General features: G+C 38.9%; 1 protein-coding gene across 2 annotated transcripts in view; it reads right to left on the bottom strand.

The window, feature by feature from the left end:
* Positions 1–2921: 2921 nt before the first annotated feature.
* The window catches only part of cdh5 (cadherin 5), a 31745-nt gene continuing 7889 nt past the window's right edge, over positions 2922–26777 (bottom strand). The window contains exons 1-14 of one of the 2 annotated variants that reach the window (XM_035663053.1): positions 24867–25103; positions 24198–24477; positions 23514–23630; positions 23160–23327; positions 22824–23005; positions 20679–20783; positions 20140–20282; positions 19914–20047; positions 18960–19069; positions 18203–18305; positions 13522–13652; positions 13159–13273; positions 8928–9060; positions 2922–7925 (exon numbers count right to left, since the gene is read on the bottom strand). In XM_035663053.1, coding sequence (XP_035518946.1) covers positions 7541–7925; positions 8928–9060; positions 13159–13273; positions 13522–13652; positions 18203–18305; positions 18960–19069; positions 19914–20047; positions 20140–20282; positions 20679–20783; positions 22824–23005; positions 23160–23327; positions 23514–23630; positions 24198–24477; positions 24867–25103 — 2343 coding nt within the window. In that variant the 3' untranslated portion in view covers positions 2922–7540. Of the gene's footprint in view, positions 7926–8927; positions 9061–13158; positions 13274–13521; positions 13653–18202; positions 18306–18959; positions 19070–19913; positions 20048–20139; positions 20283–20678; positions 20784–22823; positions 23006–23159; positions 23328–23513; positions 23631–24197; positions 24478–24866; positions 25104–26777 lie in introns of those variants that run through there. The other variant, XM_035663051.1, reaches the window with a different exon arrangement.

Here is a 26777-nt window from a genome sequence, read left to right on the forward strand (position 1 = left end):
GTTGCCGCCAGCTGGTCCTGTCCCATCCTGGCCACAAGTAGAACAAAGTTGAGCCGAGGTTGAGGGAGGAGGGAAGAGAAGATGGAAGTATGCCTCTCCCCTCTCTTGATCACAATCTGTCTTTCCTTTCAGTCTCACTCCTTCCTGCAGACATCCGTCACATCTTCCAGCCATCCTCCTCGCCTGAATAACTGATGACAGTATGAATTTGGTGTCTGTGCAGCTCATAAGACTCAGTGAAAGCTTTTCATAATCACCCATATTCCTTATTATCTGGTTTTACAGAGTGTTAAAATAGAGGTATAATAGAAGTATGGGAAAGTGTCCAGGGTTGAATGCTGGACCACATGGAATCATTAAGAGTTGTGTTGTGTTCTGCCTATTTGAAAAATGACAGGAGTCAGAATCTACTTTAAAGGGGTATTCATGTGTGTTAAGTTTTGTTATGGATGATAACACCCTAATTTAGAGAGGCACCTAAATGCATATAATGTATTTAGCCTCAGATGTCAACAATGCTTAAAAGAGTAAGGTAGTTTTTTTAAAATGCTCTCCCATGTTGGATGAATTTAGTGCTACAGCCTCTGCGCAGTCTGTGCAGTGCTTGTTCTTCTCCTTTGCAGCAGCCTGAGTGGGTCGTCAAAGCAGGCTGCACCTGACAGATGTGAGCGGCTTTAGCTGTGTAAGGCCTGTTTGGGCATCTGAGCCCTGGACTTAGGCCTTAAAACAACGCTAACACACATATATCTTTACTCTTCTAGACATGCCGTAAGGTATGGTCACATAACATTTCAGTTCAACGACATTGCCCAGAAACAAGACATAATGTCACCGCTCTGATGTGGTTAATAAATATATATTATTAATTTGATAACTGTAAACAGTGTCTATTGTAGTTTATAGTCTGGTTGCGTAATATTGCACTAAAGTGGGTGATTTCCAAACACAGTAATTCAGTGTTTCTCTTGGCCAAATGAGCAAATGAATTTGAATTGAATTGAAGTTGAACAAAGGGGAACACTGAGCTGTGAGTCCGCCGGTCGCACTGAAACAGGAAACACGTGCTTGAATTTGTTTGTCATCCTGGCATATTCACTCATTCTAGAAATGAATGAGTGAATATTCTTAGGATGGAAATGTAATATGATCATAGCTTTAAATACTGATTCTTTTTACATTTCCACATGTTACTTTCCTTTTCTTAACTTGGTACATTGAATTGGTATTTATAACCCTTGTGTGTGCGTACAAGAATGCTAACAATATTAGAATGCTGGATTCTGATTGTTACACATATTGTTACATTATTACAACCTTTCACGGATATGGTCGAATGCATGCAACATCAAGAGGCCAACTTTCTGTACTTGAGTACTGAGTTCTGTCTTTGATCACTGACTTCATGTTGCAGTATAACCGATTACGCCACACACATACTGTATTTTTTTTCAATGCCTGGTGACAAGCAATGAATAGGAAACATTACCCTTGGCCTGGGTGGCAGGTAGCATTTTCTTTCTTGTTCATGTGTTTACTTATTATTGAGGGTCTGCACTGATGTCACTTTTTCTTCCTGTCATACTTTTCCAGACATCAACAAACCAACAGGTGGAATGTGAAGGACAGTGGTACATAGAGGAAAATATTGTAAAACGTAGAGGCCGTCTGAGCTGACAATGATCCACACGGTGTGTAGAGACTGTTCTGAATATAAAAACTGAAATAGTTGTTTATTCAGTTTTGAAAAACAAAAATGACTACTGACCATCTTTTTCAGAAGCAAAGGTGGAAGTCGGATGAGTAGGATGATGAATAGTTGTATGGTTTGTTTTGTAAGGCAGGATAAGACAAATGAGCTTTTTTGACATTTAGTCATAAGGACTTGGAATTGAGCTTCCCGACACATATATGTTTATATATGCAGTCACACATAACAACATCAGTGAACAAAGCCTGAAGGTGTCTTCACTACATCTGGTCCTATTTTAAAGTAATTTGTCAGCCAGATCAAAATCACAAATTCTTTTATGTTGATCTTTCTTGTGTGTGTGTGTGTGTGTGTGTTTGTGTGTGTGTGTGTATAGTACACAGCAGGGTGCCAAGTCAAGACATCACTTTTGGTCTGTCTCTCTCTCTCTCTCTCTCTCTCTCTGTCTCTGTCTGACTGTCTTTCTCTCTTATTTTTACCCCTGTGGTCTTGTACGCTTGGCCATGTCTCATGTTCATGTCTCATATGGATATGATCACACACTGTGTGACCCCCCAATCCACCGGCCCCAACCATAATAAAACTGCATGAACCTGGGCTGAATTTACACTTGGTTTAGAAAGAGCAGAACAGAGGATATCCTCCGACTCACGTCTGATCACATGTCAAAGATCAAGGTGAAGGAGATCAGAGCTTTCCTCACACCGCCTCACAATCTGTAACATTTGACATGTTGTATCATTTTACACAGAGGAACAGCGCTGATCTTCACCACATGGACTCTTATGAAAACACTGACTGACTATAAAAATTGGTTGGTGTTATATCAGGTCCATATCAACACTTTATATACTTTATATTTACTGAAAATCTGCTACATACCTGACCTATTGTTGTGTTATCATCAGCAAATTCCACCTTCTCCTTTTATGGGCATAAAGGAGGATTTTTGTCATCAAAACACACGTCATTCTTTCTCAATCAACCTTAAAATCCAAATCCTTGATAATATGTATGTATGATAATAACTCTGACATAGATATTTTTTTAGAAATTATTATCTTTTCATCTGCTCTTTTCACTTTTTCTTTTTAGTTACCCTCTTTAGCTTCATACTGGTCTCATGATATTATTTAAGTGGTTTAAATCATAAAAACATCAAACTGATGCCAAAAATGTAGAACTTCAAAACACCAATCACAAGACAACAAAACGTATTTGAGTGTTTATTTTTATTCTACACTTACAAAAATGTCAGGTAATAAAAAGTAGTTGCTATACACCATAAAAACAATATAGAAAAACATTGTGTTTGCCATCAAAAAAATGTATTACAGGATTTATTTTAAAGAATAAAGGCACATGTTGCTCCCTTGAAGACCCTTACTGTATTTACACAAAAAATTTTTTTTTATTTTATTTTATTGGTTTGACACTCATTTGTGTGTATGTACATGGGTACAATCACAAGCACATACACACACATTCACACACAAACACAAACAGAATATCACATATTCACTCGGGCAGTCACTCATGCATCAAAGACTACTCTCTTTAATCTGTAGAAAATGAACCTTTTGTTACTGTTCACAGCAGTAAAAAGAGATTGTGTCAAGTTTAACATCTTCTAAATACAGTAATTGAGGCAAAATATGAACAAGGTAAGGGAGAAAAGAGAAAAATCACTGTTAGGCACATTTTTCCTATATACATTTTACTCAAAGTAACCCCTCAATAACATGTCATAGATTAAATTACAGGTAAATCCTTTAAAGGTCTGGTTTGTGAAGCTAGTGTGATAATACGTATGGGGCATTTGTTTCTTGACATAAAGGTGAATTACTTTTTTTGTGCCTGGATCCCAACCTGAGAGATATATTTCCACTGTCTGGATGTCTGGAAGTGATTCACCGTTTGATGGCACTTTTTAGGATATTAAATATATCACAAATTCTGTAATGTTTTGCAATGTCCGATGAGTCACTATGGAGAGGAAGATAAGACCATCAAAGACTAGAAATAATTAAATGAAAGTGCCAGCCTGAAATTAATTATTTTACATGTTTGGTAGAGAGAACAAATTCCAGAACAATATGTCTAAGTTATTATGTTGCCAGCACACAAAATAAAACCAAATATGACACTTAAATCATAAGAATCTAAACACATGCTTCAAATAAATGGTTTAATGATTGACATTTTCTGTTATGGACTATTTTAGAAGTATAAATGTATATATGTATGTATTTTACATACAGTTGTGGGAAAACACTGCTGGCTAAAATTGTTAGCAAATGTACCCATCTGCCTCTCCAACAAGCAACACTTATTGCTGTTAAGAAAGTAGATAATGGAGCAGCTCTATCTGCTCCAGGTTGCTGATTTCAACAACACAGATGTTTTGCAGACACAGACCTTTATAATAAAAGCTGAAATCAACGATAATGATGATAATACACAAATTCCTTTAGAGCCACAGGTCTGAAAAGACAGAACAAAAACATTATTCCTCCACTGTACAGTGAAGTAGAGTTTTAACTTGATTCACAAGGTGAGTCTCCTTTCTGTGACCAAAACAAAGATGGCTGCCAGACAAGTAAGCCATTGGTTGTTCATTGGATGTTAGACATGCGGCTTATAAAACCAGTTGTTGTCTTCTATTCCTACTTTTGATACGAATGTAATCATCAGTGCAAACTTTAAAATGTTTTCTGCCACTTGGAGCCACCAAAGTGCAGAGTTTCCTATTACAAATTCAAAGACTGAGTTGTGGGTAATCCTTATTGATTTCTGAATGTTGCTTCATAAAAGATGCCAGGGCAACATGATGTTAACACCACTTGCATGTGTGATGTGTCTCAACGTTTTATCACACACATCATAGCTCCAAAGTGTTTCTGCTCAGCTGGAAAACTCATCACTGCTCTTCATTGTTCTCTTCATCTTTCTTTCTTGTTAACCCCCAACCTCTTACAATGTTTCTCCTTCGCCTCGCTCCCTTTTCCTCTCCAAGATTGTTTCCCAGGCAGGGCTAACAGGAAGTAAGCACAATGTGTTGGCTCACGAGAGAGATAACACAGACAGGAAGGGGCGGGCACAACGCCCCAGATGGACAGGAAGTTGACTCCACTGTTTGGTTTAGCTGATTAGAGGAGGGAGAGAGAGCGCAACAGTGTAGTAGAGATACGGTGAGGCAAACAAGGAGAGCAGGAGAACCAGATTGAGACAGAGTGAGATGGAGGAACTGGCTGCTCTAAGAATATATATGATCCCAACAGGAAAGCACTGAGAGGGCTTCCAGCTATTGTATCCACCGTTTATCAAATGGCATTCCACACAGGCCAAAGTTTTAAAGAAACAAGTTCAAGTCCAAACAAAACAGAATAAACAAGGGAGTAAATAAACTATATTCTCTAAACTAGAATGAAATTACTTCTTTTTATTTAAACAAATGGACTGTCCTGAAGACACGTGGCTGTCAGCAGAGTGGACTATTTTAATGGGAATGGGCATTTTACAGTTAAGTAAACTGATTTATAAATTGTCACTACTGACAATGAGTGACCTTTAACTGTTATGACCCTTTATAAATGACCTTCTAACTGCAAAAGCCATGATTTATCAGCAGAGCCTTCAGTTATAATGATACAAAATGTCATTATTGTTTAAATGCTATGGTGTCATTGATAAATAGTTCTTGGCTGGTTGCTCTACAGCCTTCTCCGAGATAGCCAGGGGTCAAACAAAGCCTCCTTTGCCTTCTTGTAAGATGGGACAAACTACAGTTAGTTCCAGGTCAGATTTTAGCTTTGTTTATGAATGATCAGTGCAGTGCTTTTTGTTTCTTGCTAAAAATCATCTAAAGATTGTGTTGGATCAGAGTTCATGTGACGACAGTAGCCAAAAAGGATGAGAGGTTAAAGTTATTCAAGCCACCTCAGAGCCATCACAACTGCCCAACTAGCTGCTTGTGCTACTTGGTGTTTCCTGAGTTGTCTGAATGACTTTTGTTTTAGTAGACCTCTGAGAATTGGGCTTTCATCTGAGCAATAACTGTGATGATGGGTTCTGTCAAATAAACCCTGTTGTAATTCTGTTTGAGCAGCAGTAGTGCCGTTTCCTTTCTGTCTGTATTGTCTTTTCTCCCCTCAGAGCAGATGGGAAAATGGACAAAATGAGTCACTTAGACAATTAGTCCTCATTCATTTAAAGAAAACACAAAGAGGGGAAAGGATTTCATAAGGTTTCTACCTTAAAACTGAAACAGTGCTAAACTTTTGATGGACCATATCTGAACATTTTCTTTACTCCATTGACAAACACCTCATGTTATGTCAAGACCTGCTGCACAATTGCATTCAGGGAAATGTAGTAAATCTGTAACTATATACAATGAGAAGTGGACAAAACTGCACTGGATATCATAGACTGATGAACTGTGTATGTTTTCCATTGTTTAACCTTCCTATACAGTCCTTTACAGTATTTTAGATAAACTCAACACAACTGGCATCTCGCTGTCATCAAACATCTCAATAGTCTTTGAGTTAAACTCTTGTGGCTGCTCAAAGTTTTTCACCTCAAAAATAAAATCATCTTGTTCTCGTTGTGTTTGTGGCCCTTTTATAAAACATAAAAAACATAAAATTTAGAAGAGATTAAAAAAGAAAAGAGTAATACAGAAAATGTAAAACTTAAATCAGCAATGAACTGCTTTGACATGCACCATATTACATCCCCAGGAGGACGGACATAAACTAATTTAAAACTTTACTTTATATTGAAATTCCAATAGTCAATAAACTTAAATGAGCATATATCCAAATGACAAGTTTATGTCTTTCAATATTAGCCAGGATATAATATGCATACATTTAAAAACAATGTTTTTGTAGTAAATGTAGGCTTTGTGTTCATGTTTAGTAATCCCAAATGCATCCATGGTAGGTGTATATGTAGATGCATAGAAAAGACTAATTATAAAAGATACAGGATAAAGGGGGATGCGAAATGGTGCTGCAAGAAGGAGCTGAGACACAAGTTAAATGCAAAAGAAGTTGATTAACTGGTCGCTGGCCAGCAGTGAACTGATTAACCAATCAGGTCTCCAAGATAAACTGATTGTCTACGGCCCGAAGTGGAGTTTCATCTGTTTGGATTTCCAGATCTTCTTAGGTAGAATTAAAGGGTTATGGTGTCAAACATCACAACACTATGATGGAATAAAATGCATCCTCACTGTGTGAATCACTCCCTGTCACCAACAATCAATCCTCTTGCACATCTGTGGAGCAGTTCTTTCTCCTGTGGTGCAATGTCCTGGTGTTGCATTAAAAATATTTTCAACATCTCATCGAAGGTGACAAAGGGCACCATGTCATCAAAAGTAAAAGAGCTCCAAAAACAAAGATTCCTTGATTATACTTGGAGCCTCCTGGAGTTTAATGACGCTCTTATTTAATGACTGGGAGTGAACAGACTTGGGAGGCTCGACAAACTAACAGACTCACTGAATTATACTTCAAAAGTTCAATGTTGTTACACTGGAAACAAGAGCGCCCTGATTCTGTTCTCAAAAGCTAGAGAAGTCTTTGGAGAACATGTCTGCTTGATCAAAGCTCCTTGTCCAGAAACAAAGTGGACAGAATCAAAGCTTGGTTCTATATGTGTGGGAATGTGTATATTTACTGCATGCTTTTGGCTTTGTGTAAGCGTATTTCTATGGCTGTTTTTGATTGTGTTTGTGTGGGTGTGTGTGTGTGTGTGTGTGTGTGTGTTTGTGTGTGTATTTTGGCACCATATACTATGTTTATTAGCAGACGGTCTCCATCAGTATTGATGGTAGTACTCATGTCCATCCACGCCGTACAGCTCGGCCAGGGTCCTGAACCTTGGCCCCCAGTCGCTGAGGAAGTCGTAATCCAAGTTTGAATCGGTGGAGGAACTTTCCAGAGAGCTGAGACTTCCGGCTAAAGACTCTGGTCCCTCATAGCCGTAGATGTGGAGGGTATCGTACGGGAAGCCGTCCCTGTCGTGATCTGCCTCATCTTTCTTCACCTCGATCATCACGGCCATGTCGCCCTTACATGCAGTGGGTTGAGAGTGGTGAGGGGGTTTCTGGACCATGGCGTAGAGAGAGGGATGGGGGTGGTGGTCCGGGCGACGGAGTAAGGAGCCATCATGGCAAGCAGAAGACAGGATTGAGACATCGTAGCTGAAAGAGAGGAATACTGTATGTAAGAGCTGGTTCCTCACCTAAGAATGGGTGGGTTGTTTTTATTCATGAATAAATGTTTGTTTCAGGGGGTCATAAGCATTTTCTGGCTTGCAATTAAATCAACACACTGCTATTTATCCTAAATATCACAAAATAAGGAAAATAAACAGTGACATAGTGCTATCAGAGGGAATAAAAACATCAGCTAATATTTAAGCTATAATAGTTATTCCTATTTCAAAACAAGGCAGTAAGATTTTATCCTTTTGTAACATTCAGAAACTCCTCAATCAAGCATATATTTGAAATTATGAGAACAGAAATGTCAATAATAATTTCTGTTTTCTCTTTTGACAGCATACAGTGTGGTGAAGTTAATATGGATAGTCTACAGGATTATGTATGGTTTTAATACTATTTAAATATGGATAAGATTAGATTCAGATTAGATTAAACTTTAATGATTTCTTTTGGAGAAACTAGGTCAGCAAATTGATGGATTCAGCAAAGAAAATAAATATTGCAAATGGGGAGAGTTGATAGTGCATGAAGTATAAAGATATAAATATCTATTTATGTCTTCATATATAAACAGAAATATGAATTTGAAGAACATTTACATTTACAGTAAACAAGTTTTCTTGTTAATAAATTGTGTTTTAACCATGTGTTTCAAATAATACATTTGACTTAACTTAACTTTAGTTCTTACCACTCACTGAATTTAGTGATGCCACTTTTAAGGGTCAGACAAACAAAACCAAAAACAAAGCTGAAAGGATAAGTAAAAATATATCTTTTCATTCACTTATTTTGATTCGTAGATTTAACATCCAGTTCATAAATTACAGTTGTTGTTTCAGAAGTTAGAGGTTAAAAATCATTGTATTTTGTAAGAAGTCCATAAAGAAAAAGAATGGGAAATGTACCAATGTCAGCACATTTCAGTTATATATGCATTCATATATTCATTCATTCAAGTGAGTTTTTGTTTCATACCCATTAGTGTCCATCTCTCCTCCTCCCTCCTCATCATACGTGACCAGCTGCTCGTGAATCTCCCCGCTGTTCTTCATACTGGCCAAAGAATCCTTCTGGTAGCGTTTCCTCATCACAAACAGGATCACTATGACTGAAAAGCACAGCAAAGGAAAGTTGATTTTACAACATATTTGTTGTGTGAATCCTCTTAGACAGCAACATCTTTCACACATGTTAACAATGTTGAAATTATTTGCTCATTTTAGACATAAGGGGCAGAGATTAACAAAACTGAATATGGGATAGGCTGCAAGTGTCGAATCAAATATTCACTTGACATTTTTGCTCATGTGAGATCTGACCTTGCAAGATTAAGGCCATCTGAAATCATTCTAGGAAATCACTATCTGAGGAAGATGAAGAAAATAAATATATGTATCCAGGCCATATATAAGTGTAAAACCCCCTCTAATGCATGTCTGGTCTGTTAAAGGAATTATAGCTAATGGTAAAAAATTGAAGACGTCCGAAGAAGAACAATCATCTTTCCTGCTAAATCAACACTTTATTTAAAAACATACAGAAAATTAGGCCAGAAAATCCACAACAGAATAAGAATGGGGGCAGGAAACAAGTGAGAAAAGTGGCACACTAATGAGGGAATGATACTAGAAAACAGAGCAAGAATGAGGGGAGAAAATGAGGAGTGGATGGTTTAAGGTGTCTGAGACGTTCGCCTCGAGCATGAAAACCTCAAATGAATCTACTCAGGCAGAGACAAACAGATAGCACAAAGAGAGGGAAGAATTAGAAACAGGAAGAGAGACTCAGTAAATACAGTGGAGGAAGTGGAAATGAGTATAAGAAAACAACATGAGAAAGAAAGGAAAGGGAAGGAAAGTTGTATCTGGCACGAAGAAGACGAAGAAAATTAAACAATTGAGAAAGAGGGAGAAGGGGTGAAGAAAGAAGGGAAAACAAATGAAGTAAGAGAGTAAAGACAAGAACTTTCAAGTGTCAAAGATTTCTGCCAGTGGTAGGAATTATTACTCTTGTCGGTCAGGAGCAATGATGGAGGTATAGCACAGCATTGTTGTAGAGCCGCTGCGGAAGAAGGTTGTGGAAGTCGAATGGGTCAACAGAGACCACTGTTCGCTTCCTACACAGTCAACACTGGTTTCCAACCCAAAACACAGTCCTTACCTAACCCTAATCAAGTTAGTTAGTGCCTAAACCTAACCAAATCTTAACCACAACGGTTTCGGATCAACTGAACATTCATCATCATCATCATCATCATCATTCATCAAAAAGAATTTGCCTTGGGAAAACAAGGACTCTACGCTTTTAAACATTCACCACCATGTGACGTGAACAGTTTTGTCAAACTCATAAAGGTTAAAACAAGTTTAAAGTAATCATAATGTAAACGACAGACAGAAACACTTGAACAACAGACTGTGAATTTGTCTCCTCCTTGTCAACCATTTCAGTCTACCTTGGTCTGATCATTCGTAACACCAAAATCCTATACAACAGGTCCAGAAATCATAATGTGTGTTTCAAGCCTAACTCTAAACAAAATAAGAAACTGGACGAGGTAGGACTATTTTGACACCAACAGAGAAATAAAGACTATAGACATATAGACTTTTACAGGCCATATGAAGACAGTAAACCTGGTTCAAACTGTAACTTTGCCTTTGTTGCATTTCATTGGTCTAAACTTACCATCCATGTTGATTAAAAAAAAAGGGGGGGGGGGACGCCCTGCATTTCAGTGGCCAGAGAGATGACGGACAAGGAGAAGGAAAAATAAATAAGGAGAGCAGCCAACAATTGAGGGAAGGAGGAAGAGGAAGAAATGGAAGAAGTCTGAGCCGAAGAAATCAAAAGAGAAGACAGATGAGGGGGAGAAGGATACGTTTGACATTAGATTAGGCCTCAAGCCTCAGTCCCGATATGAACCTCTTTCTCTCTCAGCGGACGGGCAGCATTAGCCATGCCTTTTAGTTGAGGGCGAGCAGGACTAATTTAAGTTTGCCTGGGAAACCAACAGATTAATCTTTTACAACACATGCTCTGCAGTTTAATAAGCTCTGGAGATATCAGACTTAGAGGGACGAGAAAAGAGAAGAAAAAAAGAAGAAGAAGTCCTTTCTTTGTACAGAAACCACTGAGAAAAATTTCTTCTCGTGTGTCAAACCCGGCTTCTTGTGAGAAAACGCGTCGGTGAATGGGGAGCGCGGTAAATTGCTTTGGGCCCTGGCAGATAATGACAAGTGCATTAAATAGTTAATCTGGCCTGTGTTGGGGGTGTTTGATAAAGAGAAAGAGAAACAGAAAGGGGAAGAGAGGGCGGCAGAGAGAGAGACAGAGAGACCCAGAGGGAAAGAGAAAGAGGAAGAGGGAGATGAAGGAAAAACGGAGGGGAAAAGGCCCGATAGTGAAGGAGTATATTAATAGTTAATAGGTTGAGTGTTTGGTGGTGTTTGATAAGCAGACGGCACCTAAAGAGCTGATAAACTCTCCTCATTACCACTCCTATTCTTCTGCTGCTTTTCCCACAATTCTCCTCTTCGGCATCTCTCTCTTTAACCTCTTTCTGTCGTGCTCTGTCACTCAGTCGGTCTCATTCCACCTCAGTTCTCTGTCTCACTCGCCTCTCGTCTGTCTGCCTGTTTCACCCCTCTCCACCTCCCATTTCTAAAACTAGATATGAGACTTTTTTTCCATCTGTCACTCCGCCTCCGTCCCTGTTAATCTTTAAGTTCTTCGTCTCTTTGCCTTTCTTGCTCAGCACTTCTTATCCCAGATCCCTCTTGTTTGGCCAACTATCTCCGGCGTGCCTCTCATCCAACATGACAAGTGTCTCTTTTTCCCCAGAAAAAAAGAGCAGGGGGCGAAGGTATCAAAGAGAATATTGAGCTCACACAACCGCAGGCATTATTTCCACATCCGCCACTGCATTATTCATTAAACCAACAACAAAGGGAGGGGAACTGTTCCCCACAAAACACAAACCTTATTTATCGCAGAGCAAGGCAAGTGAATCTGTGCACATGCTCAAATCACTCAGTGCTGGCTTTTTGCATCATTGATGATGATCTTCATGAATTCCTCTCAGAATAAAAACTCTGTGGGTTTAGGAAGATATTTTGCACCTGTTTGTTAACAGACTGTAAAACAGCCAAGACTGTAAGGAAAAACCTCTTCAGCAACACTTCCTCATAAACATCTCAATTTCTGCCCTCTATCCCTGATTAAAACAATGACCATTTCACAAATGCTAATATATTAGTGTTTAATCAACCTTAAACAAACCAAGAGCCACACAGGAAGTGATGCATTTTATTTTTCCCTCTTGTTTGATTGTGATTCTGATTTGTTTACTTCCAACAGATTTCCTACTTCCACATACAAAAGATAAAATAAAGTCAGTTTTCTCAAACCAATTCCAGACACAAGATCAAATGAACATAGCTGTCTACAAAATAAACAGGATTGTGTTGTAAAAACTCTTTTAACTTGCAACTTAAAAAAACAACTGAAAAGCAGTATTTCACTGCCCTCTCTGGCTCAATGTTTCAGTTTCATCTCTGACCACACCCAGCATTAGTAATCTCACCTTCTAGTGGAGATCAACAAAAACAGACTTTCAGCTGCTGTCGTGATTCATTTTCAGCTTAAGTCAGTCAACACACAGTTGCAACTCACAAGAGTATATTATTGCTACAACATTACCAACATGCATTTTCGCTCTTTTTGCAGGTGTCTATGATTTTACCATTTTGGTAGCATAAATGCACAGACGCGTTTCACCTTTTTTTATTCCATGCATTCTTATTCGCTGTCAAAAACAGGGCACCTACATGCAACTGTCGGAGATTCAGTTGTGTTCTGCTACCAGCAGCTAACCTTAAGCAGAATAGCGGGCTGCAGATGTCTGGCAAGCTCACTTGTTTAAAACTGGACACTCAAGGATTTCTTTCATTTTGCAGTCTTTCAGGTTGTAGTCTTTAGCTCTAACAACACTGACATAAGTGACATAACTTGAGGCAAGATGCAAAAAAATCACTTCAGGCACTCTTAGGAAGAGCAACAAAAACGAATGTCTCCATCCTGATAAAAACCCTGACAAATGATCTCTGAGACATGCTGTGCAGTGATGAGTACGATGAAGGATGAAGGATAGAAAGAAAGCAAATAGGAAATCAAGGAAGAGAAGAAAAACAAAACGTAAACTTACCCAGTATGGTCAATATGCAGAGCAGGATGGCTATCAGGGCATGAACACTTACTCCCATCCTTCGAGCGCCAGCTTTGCACTGTGTAGGACTCCGTCTGGCATCACACCGACACGACTACAACAGGTAGTACAAACAATAACTCTGTCAGAACATTAGTGAAATGAATTGATTTATTAAGCAGTGTTTACAAACTGTATATCCATCTAAACTATACATTGCATGGAATTAGATATTCAGAGTTTTACTGTAGTAAAACTGGTGATTTTGACTAAACAAAAGAGCACTGAAAACGTTTTAATTCTCCCGTGTGCTGAAATAATTTCAGGCTGTTTCAACACACACACGCAAACACACACACAGACCTTGATTGCAAGTTTGGTGACGCTTGTCTGGATGGGTCGCCCTCCATCACTGATTCGCACATCCACGCTGTAATCCTTGGGGTCATCCAGGCTGAACGGCCCCTCTTTCACCACGATGTCTGCTGTGTTGTCTTAGGAAAGAAGCATATAAACACACATAGTGAGTGTACAAAATATGACAACCACCTTCACAACACAAATGTACCTTTCCTTTCTTCACAATCCATGCCTAATTTGTCTGACTCATCACTTCATCTCACTAAAGCGGATCTAATGTTCACCTGCTCGGTATATGGAGTCTTTAAAGTCTATTTATACAGCAAGCGTCTGTTCAACAGATAAAACAAGAAACCAGAACAAGAAGAGAGTTGTTACATAAAGGCAGACAGATCATTTGTGATTATGTGTCAGTTTAGTGCATTTAGGATTTGAGTCATTTAGGATTATAGATGTTGTCAGCACCTTAAACACCTGAAGTTGTGGCATCCTACACTTGTAAATACCCAAATAAATGCATCAACATACTGTACTTTCCTATCCTTTGTGACTGGAAATGTCTGTCCAACCACAATATAGCCCCTAATAATTTAGATGTAATGTGGTCAATAGGTAGCCAGAAAGGTTTTTAAAGTCAAGATTTAAAATACACAATAAGCTAACAAAAGCACCAAAAGAGAACAAAATCAAAAAGAATTGTAATAAAAAGAGAACTGAAACATGTTGAGCAGAACAGAGCAATGTCTCCTCAGCAGACAATAGAGTCATTAGTCAAATCCCCGGCAGGCAAGTTTCCTGCTGAGACGATGGGGAGAGCCGTTTCACAATATCCCACCACTGGAGGAATTTCAGAGAACACAATGGCAGGAAAGACCCTTGTGAACACTCAAACATACCTAGAGACACTCTGTTAAACTCTGAGACAAAGAGACATGCAGCAGAGCTCTGGTTTAAGGGCAGGTTTAAATAAAAACAACCTGGGTGTTGCTGACATTTGCACTTTGAATACAAATTATATCAGCCTTGTGAAGGGAGGTACAGTAAATCACTTGAGTCAACAATTTCATCTCTCCTGAGACTTGGTTCACATTTTTTTTAAATGAACTCCACTTCCACCCTTCCGAAGTTTTAGAGTATCGTAATGATTATTGTTAAGATTAAAGCAACTGATCATCTTTAGCCTATATTTGAAAAGCCTTCCTTTAAAAAGGACAAGCTCTGCATGCAAACTACTTTCTCTTAGTGAATGAAAACAGGTCACAGTGTGTTCGGTGTGGATAATCCAGAGTAATGGAGACAAGGTCTCTGGAAAAATGTGTTATTGTTAAATTTCCTAATGTCATTTTTTAAGTGTTTTGATTGCACAATATAAATTCTATTCAGCTCCATTGTATAAAGACCACACCACATCAGAAAGGCCTGCATCTTCTCCAAACAGGTGGCGCTAGACATTGTAGCTGGTGCGCTAACGGCAAACACAATACCCAGCTGGGAACATGCTAGTGCCAGTCAATAGCTTTATAAGCCAGCCAGCAAGCTCATTAGCTCGGTTGCAAACTTCACAAAAAGTTCTCACTTTTAAGAGATGGAAATCTCAAATTCTATTCTCCAACTAATAGCATGGAGGTGAGTGAGAAAATATGTCTTTTGTTGACAGTTCAAAATGTCTGACAGCTAAATAAGGTCTATACAACCACCTCATCAGGTTTCCACTGTTGCCTACAAGACAACATGTAGTCACTGAAGGTGTGTGTGTGGGAGGACATGGGTACAGATCAAGCCTTAACTAACTGAATAAAAGATGAAAACAGCTTCTGTCCTCCCTTCATCTCATCCCTTCTCTTCGTCTCCTGCTCCTTCTTTGTTTGAATTCATCTCCTTCCTGTCTCACTGGATTTCTGTATTTTTCTCACTGTCCTCTCTATATTTCTTTTGTTCTCTCCATGTCTCCCCTCCTGCATCTCATTAGTTCCCTTCTCTCTTCATCTCTTTGTCTTCCTTCCTCTTCCTCTCTCTTGTCTGTCTAGTATTAATGCAGTGAGCTTCGTGTAGCCGCCCGGTCTGAACACCGAGTCCTGTCACTTCACTGTGCAGCTACACTGACTGCTGGAGTGTGTGTGTGTTTCTGGATCCCGTAATGAAAGCATGGCTGTTTTTTGTAACTTTTAAAGAGCTGGTAGTCGATAAATATTTTAAAAGCCCTCACTTTGCAGCTCTTGTTGCGTGTGTGTGTGTGTTTGAGTTTGTGCGATAAGTGGTTTGAGGTGCTGTCAGATGATTTTTGGGGGCCACAGTCGTGAACCACAGGGGAGAACAGAGGTTCACACTGACAACCAGCACTTATCAAACAGCTATTTACCTCCTCTCCTCTCCTTGCCCTTTTTGTCTGTTTCCTCTCATCCCTTTTCTCGTTCTTCCTAGTTCACTGTCCTCTTCCCGTCAATCAGTTCCTCTACTATCTTACTATACTATCTTTATACTATCCCCTTTTTTCAACCTTTTATTCAAACAATAATGTTACTGATGTCATCTTTCCTTCTTTTATTATGTCCTCAGCTCATGCCCTCCTCTTTATCCTCATTTCTTCTTTCATTCCTTGTCCTTCTGTCCCTAATTTTTAGCTCCTCTCACCTTATTTTTTTCTCCCATTTATTCTTATCCCCGTTTTTCCTCCTCTTTCCACCCCTTGTCGCACCTTCTACCCTTTTCACATACTCCTGTTTTAGATTCTTCTGTTTTCTTTGTGTTCTTACCTTTCTTCCTCCTCACTAAATATTCTTCATTTTATCCCACTCATTAATATTTTATTTTCTTCTCTTTTCTAGTTTTCTTTTGTTTATCTCTCTTTATTTTGCACTTTCCTTTATATTTTCTTATTTTAACACGGTCTACCCATCACCCTTAATCCTGATCTCTTCCTCTCGCCTCCTTTCATCTTTTCTTCCACCTCTGCCTCATCTGTCTTTCCTTTTGCTCTCCTCCATCTTCCTCTTCCTTTTCTCCGTCGATTCAACATGTCAACCCCCCCAGGCAGGAGCAGAGAGGATATGGATGAGGCAAGTTCATGCCTTTTCCCCCTCTGTTTATCTTCCTTTCAGTATGTTTCAAGTTTCACTTAAATTAAATAGTAACACTTCACCTAAATCTTTCATCTGACTACCTAAGGCTTTCATCTATTCAGAATTTTAATATTTGACTAGAACAGTTGGTAACACTTTTCCTCAGGCTTTCATGTATTATAAGGGCATGTGATGATCAAAAATGATGAAAACTGTTTTACTTGTGCCATTTTGTGTCCTAAGTTGAATAACCCAAATAGGCTTTGGAAATCTGATGTAACAGAGCACCAACCTTCGCCTAAATATCATTGTGTGGATCAAAGAAAATGTCTCTGTAGAGTTTTACACTATCATATGTGTCACAGTCTGTTTATTCGAGCTGACATTTTTTAACTTGCACATTTATATCTACACATTTTTACTCCCAAACGACAGCATATCTACTGACTGCAGATGCTGCTTTGAATTTAGAGAAAATCTTTTATTAATAATAATAATAATTATTATTATATTTAATCTCTCTAGCAGCAGTGATCTATGGTGGCAAAGAGTACAATACAAGTGTAAAACTACATTAAATGATGTAAGCATGTTTCTGAGAATTATTTTAAAACCTCACTGTACTATATTCAATTATACAAATGTTTTTTGTCTGTCAGCCCACCACTTTGGTCCATATTGAAATATTAATATTTTTTGGATGGATAAAATTTTCCAGAGATATCCATGCTGCCCAGAGGATGAATCATAATTCTGATTTGCTGATCATTCAGTTAAATATTTCAACGTCTACCACATAGATTGACACAAAATGTTGTATTTGTGGCTCTCAGATGATATATCGGTGATCCCCTGATTTTTCCTCTGGCTCTACAATGGTAAACAATTTAAACAATATACCTTCTAAACATCAACATGTTATCATTGCTATTGAGATCAGCCTTTAGGTCGAAGCACTGGACTGTGTAAGTACACCCTCACATATTCGCTATCAGGGCTGTACTCTTGTTTGCTTGAATAAACAAATATACAATGGTCATATGCAGTAGATGCTTGGAAGACTTAACCTCACATTTATTTCAAACATTTTGCTTTTTTATGTTTAAAGCCCCTACAAGTAAATTCATTTTGTGTTGATTCTGACCCCTGTGGATAAAAGCGGTAGTGTTTCTACCGCCTCATTTCATTGATTTTAAGGGGAATCTGACTAAATCCGACCAAGTGGCAGCATTAAAAATAATTATAAAGAATAGCCAATCTTCTCACTGAGGGTCTGAGAAGGTTTAACATCCTTAGCTGGAATGAGTTTAGAATACATTGAGTCATCTCGAAGTCCACCGAGCCACTTGCTCTCATTATTTTCAATATTTGCTGTTGTGCATTCTAGACAGCACTTATGGTCCCAGACAGACTCTCTAAACCCCCCGTCTGGCTGGGAGAACTAAAGCGTGCTTTGAGAAGTTAAAATAATTTAAACTTTCAGCAACAAAGCACCTTGTCTCAAATGGAGTTCCAGTTGTTGCATAGCAACAAGTGCTGAGGCCAGTACTTCCTCTGAGCACCATTTAGAGCAACAAGCAAGAATAGAAATGTAAAATCTATGCTCAGTGCCAACAAAGACTTACTGCCATAGTCTCTGATGGAGAAGTTGGAGCTCTCACTGGCCAGGCTGAAACTGAAGGACGCTGGCTGGTCATCTTTATCTGTGGCTCTCAAGGTTCCTATCACCTGAGGAAAGAGAAAAAAAACGTAATTTATCCAATGATGTCTAAATGCATACAGTATACAGTACATACTATTTGTGAAATGAGCACAATTACCAAAATGCACTTTAAGACAAATATTGTTTACATACGTAATATAAATTACATCCATCTGTATAGTAGCATACATTGCACATTTTGGTACATTTATAATGCAGAAACAGCTAACACTTAAAGGTCCAGTGTGAAACATATAGGACGATCTATTGGCAGAAATGGAATATAATATTCATAGGTATGTTTTCATAATCACCTGAATATAGAAATCGTTGTCTTTTTGTTACAGAAGAATGAATGGTTTTTATCTACAGACAATGCAGGCCGCCTCCCAGGGTGTCATGTTGAACTGCCATGTTTCTACAGTAGACCAGAATGGACAAACCAAACACTGGCTCTAGATAAAGCCTTTTGTGTTTTTCGTACGTTTCACAGCCACCATTGTTTCTCGTTCTCATTCCCAGGTCATCAAATACAGATGCGAGTGGTGTTCAGTTAGTTAGCAATCTTAGTTAGCCACTAAATCCTACACACTGGACCTTTAAGTGACTACAGAGTGCAGAACTATGTGACACATTTAACATCAGTCGAGCATATCCAAATCAAGTTTTTTTTTTTTTACCGTATTAGCATTGTCGTTCTCACATATGAAGATGTCCTCCACAGCCAGTTCAGGTTTGTTATCATTGATGTCCTGAACCATAATGTTAACTTTCACAAATGACTCCAAACCTACAGAGAAGAGACAACAGCACACGATTAACTGGTAGCCATTCCATTTTCCCAATTTCTTTTTGTTAATGAAAACATTAAAAAAAGTTCCTAAAATCCATCTACATTTCGTATCCAGATTTTTTTTGTTTATTTAGTATTGTTATCAATATGGTTCCCTTCACACAGCTTGTTCGTCATTTCCCTTAATCTGACTGCCGTGCCGGGATACTGATCAGGTGTCTTTGATGGAGCTGATTAGGGTCAAGTGACTGAAAGGATTTCTATTTGTGAGCTTTTTGTTTGGCAGTTGTTTTTTTTTGGTCACATTAAAGTAGCTTTTACATTTATTTTACATCACTGATGTTCTGTTTGATAAATGTGCAGGTCTCTTGTACTGAGATTTTGAAACTATCTTTAGTACAGTACATGTACTGTATATAGAGGACCTTGTCAAGCTCAGGGGACCATTGTGTTCCTTAAACATCTTGACAAGCCACTGAAATAGATCTCTGGATTTCATTCATTGCTGGTCTAAAAATATATAGTTTGGTTTGGAAGCTGCAAGTGAACAAAGAGACCCGTTAATGTGATTTTCCTGCTTACACTCTCCTTCCCATGTGGGTCGACCAGGTGTTGTGGCAGTATGTTAAATCTATAAAAATCCCTGTTAATGTGTTACACTTCCATCCCTCAATAAATCCAGAGGAGCTGCTCGGTGAACAACAAGAGAACACACTGTCTTTTTGGCCTTTCTAACGCCCTCCCTGTATGCACATTGTTAGAGAACACACATGGTTTTCATTTTTATCTGAGGCTCTATTGTTTAAAGGAAACAGGATTAATAAACTAATGTGTGACGTACCATTTGGCTCCTCTTCTGCTTTAACTTGAAACATGTGTTTGGCCTCCAGCTCTCTGTCCAGCATCCTCAGGGTGGACAGCTGACCTGTAGACGGATTGATACTGATAGGACAGTCCTTGTCTGAGATGGAGTACCTAAACAGAGAGAGCAATAGTCAGTGTAAGAGCCACAATGCAGGATTAGTAACATTATTTGTTCATTTTTAGACATCTGCACAGCCTTGTACCGTATCTTCTTGTTGGCTCTGTCCGGGTCTCTGGCTGTGACTGTTGCAATGTTTTCCACAATCTGTTCCTCCACCACAGTGAAAGTGTACACAGGCTGGGAGAAGACCGGTGGCTCGTCTACATCCAACACCTTGATGTTTACCTGTCGATTTAAGTGTGTCATAACAGTTGAAAGACAGCCTTGACTTGTCATTTGCGCACATGTATTAAAGCTTTAAATTAACTGTTGGACTGAACTTCTTTGTTCTTTATTTATACAATCTCCAATTGTACAATCTCCAATTCTCCATTTTCCAAATCAGTGGCTTTTAAGTTTAGTTTACTTGCGTAAGATGTAAATTTGGAAGTGAGTTTACCAACAATAACAAACCAACAAAAAAATACACACTATTTCCTTCACTGAAGCAGACAACGCTGTACCTGTACATTTATGCCATCATAATGAACCGAGCTTAACATTTGATTCTTTGGTCTTGTTTTAATAGAAAATAAATGAGGGTAGCATCCCTGGAGGAGGACTTAAAGACTGGGGGATTACCTGGGCTGTGGTGACAGCACTGTTCAGGTTGTCAGCAGGAAAATCCAGGTTTTCTCGCACCTGGAGGTTTAAAGTGTAGCTGTTTGTTGTCTCATAGTCCAGAGCCTGGGGATCCCAGAAAGAAGTGAATGGGAATTTAGTCCACAACAAATTAATAATACATACTTATTAGATCAGGATTTGATTTAATATTGATCTTAGTTGACCTATTGAGCTCTTCTCATCCTTGCATTGGCTATTTTCATATCACATTGTTTTATTATCGTTTAAATGCTGTCGACAGATCAGAGTGTTCAGTTGTGAAAGAAAACTAACCTGCACCACGCACTTCACCTAGTAAATAGTTCCTGTTGCTTGATGAAGTTAAGATCTTTCTCAGAGTTGTATATCTCCACATATCTTGCTTCTGTTTTTAGACAGGGGTCAAATTGCATTGCACTTTTTTTTATCTGCTCAAATGCATCTCCTATCTTCATCCTCAGTGCATTAACACCTGCGTCTGTTCACCAAGGACAGCAGTCGATGCCAGGTGTAAAAAGGCTCTAAATATTACAACTCAGCTGAAACAACCTGGTTAAGCTCATACTCTGGATTTAAGAAACACATATAAAATGCCCACTTTTTCCGCCGTTACTATGCGTGGAAATACCTCATTCCTTTCACTTTTTCATCATCTGCACAGACTGTGACTGGTTACGGATCCACTTTTATGTCTTCAAATATATGCCAGCACTGCTTACTGTCACATTTATGCTTATTATTTATTTCCACTGTATTAGAAATAACCTACTATTCAGTTACATGTTTTCTCTGGCAGACTGTTTTATCTGTGGATGGGACACCACAGGTAGACATATTCTGTTAACTGGATTATTCATGGCAACAGGGAAACTCAGTCGCAGGCTATCAAAGGCATGTGTAAACAGCTTAACAAGAATAAGACCTTAACCGCAGTGTGGCTGATAGCTGGCTTACTCTGTACACGTAAACACAGCCGGTGCGAGAGATGAGAAGGGCTACAGAGCTGAGGGGCTAGTTGAGCAGAGAGAAGATTGTGGTGTGATTCGATTCCAGGCCAGCGTGGGTACAAGCTATTACAGAGCTCATTTCATTAGAATACATTTTCAGCTCTCTGATGTTCTAAATACATTATCTGAAGAGCACAATCCAGTGAAGTAAACCTACTAATTCCTGCAAGCATAAATAGCTTTCCTGACAGAAAGGAGGCCAGGCCTTTTATCCTGCAAAAGAAATCTCACATTTGACATTGCAATTTTCATTTTTCTTCTTGTGTAATTGGTGGCCATTTGGTAGCACAATGTGTAGGGAGTCAGAACCAGGAAAACACTTTTGGATGTTTGTAATGTCGGTGATGTTGGCAATTTAATTTTTTTGTTTGCTTCTCGCATACCACTCTGAATGAAAGCATAACTTAAATTCCTAAAATATAAAATCAAATCGTATTTTGGACATGTGATTCTCATTACTTTTGGGGCCGCAGCAAGCATGAGTATGCACCTAAAGCACCTTTGCATGAACAATAAAATTGAGCTATCCATATATGGAGTAGAAATAAGACAACAAATTGGATTTTAAAAAATGGTGTGTTGCTAATCTATAGTATATTTATTGTCATTCACCGTCCTGAGTCTGTTTTAACACCTTAACATGTGTTATGATTGAGAGCATGTGTAAACTTGCAAGCCTAAAAGTAATAAATGGCTAAAATGTGCAGTTTCTAGTAGTAGTGCAATGCAGTGAATGCAATGAATGCAAACATGACCAACAACGGAAACATTTATAAATACACCAACTCATCAAAAAACATCATCGCATAAATGTTGTGTATGGATTCATATATGCCAATGATCAACACAGCCACTGTGTTTTCACTCATCTGACAGAGCTGTATGTCAGACAACAAAGGTTGGAAATTACTGCTTAACTCTATCACAAATTTCAGACAGCAAACACGGTAGCAAAATTCCCTAAAGCACTGAATCAGTATGTACTTCCATTAAAAAAATCAACTTGACACTCCAATAGCAGGGAATGCTATGGCTGATTTACAAATACAAAAATAAAAACAACTTAAAAGAGCCTTGAGATATCATCTTTTCATTCGTTGCTATGTGAGCCTCCTACCTGCTTGAGCATGAGGTTACCGTCCTTGTTAGGGCTGAGTTCAACATTAAACACTCTTCTGATGTCGTTTGGGATGATAAAGATGGGGTTTTTGTTCTGAATCAGATCTCTGTCCTCCAACTCCAGAGTGCCTATTTTCTCATTCAACTTGTGGTCCTCTGGAACCTGCAGTTCATATGTCTCTGCAGACAGAAAACAGTCATCAAGTATAATGCTGTGTATATGAGACACTTAATATGTAAAGTACTGTGAATATTTAATAGGCACACTGTCAATGTTTCCAGAATAGCAACTCCTAAACTATTTTATATTACTCTAACACTTTGAGTTCCTTACTTCGGGTGAAAGAAGCGATGTTGTCGTTGGTGTCGGTGATGGTGATGGTGACAGAGGTGGTGGCTGTGCTGCCAGAGGCCATTCCTCTCATGTCCTGAGCTTTAACAACCACCACATACTGACTCTTGGTTTCCCGGTCCAGATTTTTTATCTTGCAGCTGATCACACCTGCAGAGAGACAGTGAGGGAGACAGACAGACAGAGAGGGTGTTATCTTTGAGGTCAGCTCTGATTCATAGTCAAGTAAAAATAGCTTGCACATCTACACCTCCCTAACATTAACTTGTTAACAAAGAAAATTATAATATTACTGCGGAATAATGATCATGTTGGATGTTGGTGCAGCAAGCCTACCTTTCACGCTGTCGATTTCGAAGGCAGAAAGGTCTTGGATCAGAGAGTACCTGAGTTCACCATTAACAGTGGTGGAGTCATCAGCATCGGTTGCCGTCACCTTAACTACTTCAGTTCCTGAAAGAACATAAATGTAATAAGACATCATGCTACAGTGTATAGTGTTATACAAGTGCATAACTCTCCAACAGAAATGTTTCTTGTATTGAACATCACGGCTATTTAACTGATTAATGCATTATGATTATGTGCTAAGATTGTGTTATTTAAGTCAGCAATGTGCCTTTTTTCACAGAGGGATGCGCTAATGATTGTGACAGGTGTTGACATTAAATTTTTCCCAGACTTTTCACAGTACAGTCTATTTTTAATCTAAATTATCACTAGGTAGTAAATGTCAAATATATATATGAGAGATAGAGACTTTGTCCTGTAAGGATTCGCTTAATTCATGGTCTTGGCAACGCATTTTATTTTCGTTTTTTGTGTTTTCTTAGAGTTTGGGCTGGTTGGAACACATTGATGTTGTGGGCTTATAAAACCCATTGTTAAACACTGTATGTAATATAGGGCTATACAAATAAACCTAATTTATCTCTCGCCTCCCTATTCCATCACTTGTTAAAAAAACTAAAACTGTGAGCAACCTGCAATCAACTGCTGATGATCAACAGCCCAACTCACCTATCGAGGACCTCTCCATAACGGATCCATTGTATGTTTTGGGGAAAACAGGGATGTTGTCATTGATATCCGTCACCTGCACAACAAAGTCTCCAGAATCCTCTATCACCCTGTTGTTCCCATCATACATTGTGGCAGTCAAATTATACATGCTCTTCTCCTCTCTGTCCAGAGATCTGGTGACAAACAGGTCTCCTTTGTCATCCACAGTGAAGATGCTGTTTGCTCCTTCACCTTTTATTTTGAATTTCTTTACCTCCACTCTCTGGCTCGATTTCAGCTGTGAAAGCAAAAAAAAAAAAAGAATAAGGTTGACTGCCTCCTAGTTTTCAGTATTCAGTCTGTTCCCTGCTGGAGTGAGGACTCAAATCAACAACCGTCCAGCAAATTTCTGCAAATAAAGTATTCTAGCAAAAATGCTCAGATATTCATCAAAGAGCTGGTTATAGCAACAAGTTAATGCCCCAGATTCTTGGCAGCATCAAACTGAATGAAAGTGACAAAAATACATGTTTGCCTTCCCTTCAGACAGCCATGGCAAGTAGATTTTTGAATGTTTAAACACTACTGTAGAAGCTGGGCCCAGGAAGTAGATCAGAAATTTAATGAGAATTCTTGTGGGATTGTGTTAGTTGTGAGCTTCAGACTGTCAGGCTGATGTTAACCTACCTGTCCTATCTTGTAGGGAAGAGGCGCAGGTTTCTCCTCCGCCACATAGAGAGAGTTCCAGATCCAGTCTCTCTTCTGCCTGAGTAGGACAGGATGAGTCTCCTTCTTCACAATCTCAACAGGGCCTCTCTTTTCTCCTTCCACCCCAGGTACGCCAGAATCAGCAACAGTGAGTAAGATGGACAAGGCTATAGTGGCAATAAGCCCCATAGTCCACAGCTGGAGCCAAGCCATCATCTAGGGCAGAAAGGAGGGGGAAAAAAATGAATACGTTTGAGTGAAGGAAGAGGCAAGACCAATGTGAGGAAGCAGGGAGGAATATGGAGGGAGATGAAATGAGAGAGGAGAGAGGGAGCAAAAGAGAAGAGGGAGGAGATCACATTAAAACCACTTATCAGCCATGGACAGACCACTTCACTGTGCCAGGGTGAGACTCAGAGTGAAGGCCAAGGACTCGCTGTCCCCTTACAGTCCGCCGCTCAGCTCGAGGTCTAGCTATCATTTAGGACCAGGGCTCTTAAACCTTTCAGCCTGGGACCCAAATGAAACATTTAGCCTCTCATCATGGGACCTGGGCTGAGGCATATCACTACTGTGGTCATATGGGGATCTATTAAACATAGGCCTATGACCCATTTTAGGTCCTGACCCATTGGTGTAGCATGAGAGAGAGACAGAAACAGAAAGAGACAGACAGACAGAGACGGAGAGAGGAGCTGACATTAAAACCACTTAGGATGTCTGTCTTTATCAGCCATTAAGAAAGGCCATTTTCCATAAAGGGACTGTTTGACATTTTGAATTTTTGATGGTGTTTCTTTTTTCCTTTTAATAAAGCACATCAAATTGTGGAAAAAAAGTAATGGTTCGGGTATAACACAGTGAGGGTTTTGTGGCTGGACCAGTTTTAACATATTCATTTTAAAGTCAAATACGACTGTGTTTCGACAGACATTAGCAATAAGTCAAATGCAGCCTCCTGTTTTAGTAAGACAGCCGCGTTTGCACCACAAGGATACCAAAACAGAGGTTTCCTGCGTATGCCATTGTTCAGCAATAAAAGATATATCTGACTTCACTTTTGCCATGATGTAATGCAGTGTTATCTTGCAAGAGATTGCACTGCACTGGCTAAAATAAATAAGCAAGCACACATTCCTGGTAGATTAATTCATAACATGAACAGTGTGATTCTACCGTTTATCTTACGAGATAGTGGATAAAAAAATATGTGTAGTAAAATAGTAAATAAATGTTTTAGCATCAGGAACTAATTGATTTATAACTTGAAGTATGTAGTTTTCATTATTGGCTTTGCGAGGCTATAATGTTTATTGTAAAGATAACTGTTACAGAGATAAATCAAAGTACTGGATGAACGGACTTTTAACTTGATGATGGCACTAGAGGGGGGTCACCAAAATTCATAATGAACATGGCTATCTGCATGAAACTGTAATTGCAATCCATCCAACATTTGTTTAGACTAAACACTTAAACCACAAATATCAACCTGCTGCTGGCGCTATAGAGAGAGTCAGGGGCTCACCAAAGTCATTAGGATTCATCTTCTGGATTTCATGGCCGTCTACCCAGTAGTAAAGTGGTAGACCCACCAACCAGCACACTAGCAACTGTGTTTTATTCTAATATCATACAATCATACATCAAATTGAGTCTGATTTTAAGACATCTGCTCCATTTATTTAGACACAGTTGACTCCAAAGGCTACAGAACCAGTGTGTAGACTTTAGTGGCATATAGCGGTGTAGTTGCAGATTGCAACTACCTAACTTTACCCTCCCCTTCCAAGCATATATAAAAAAGGCTCATATGGTAACAAAAACACGATTCTTTTTTTCAGGTGATTACACACTAATGAAAATTATATTATATTACATTTCTGCCAA

This window comes from Morone saxatilis, unplaced genomic scaffold (genome assembly GCF_004916995.1).
Source record: "Morone saxatilis isolate NCDOM2014 unplaced genomic scaffold, NCSU_SB_2.0 Contig19, whole genome shotgun sequence".
NCBI lineage: Eukaryota > Metazoa > Chordata > Actinopteri > Moronidae > Morone > Morone saxatilis.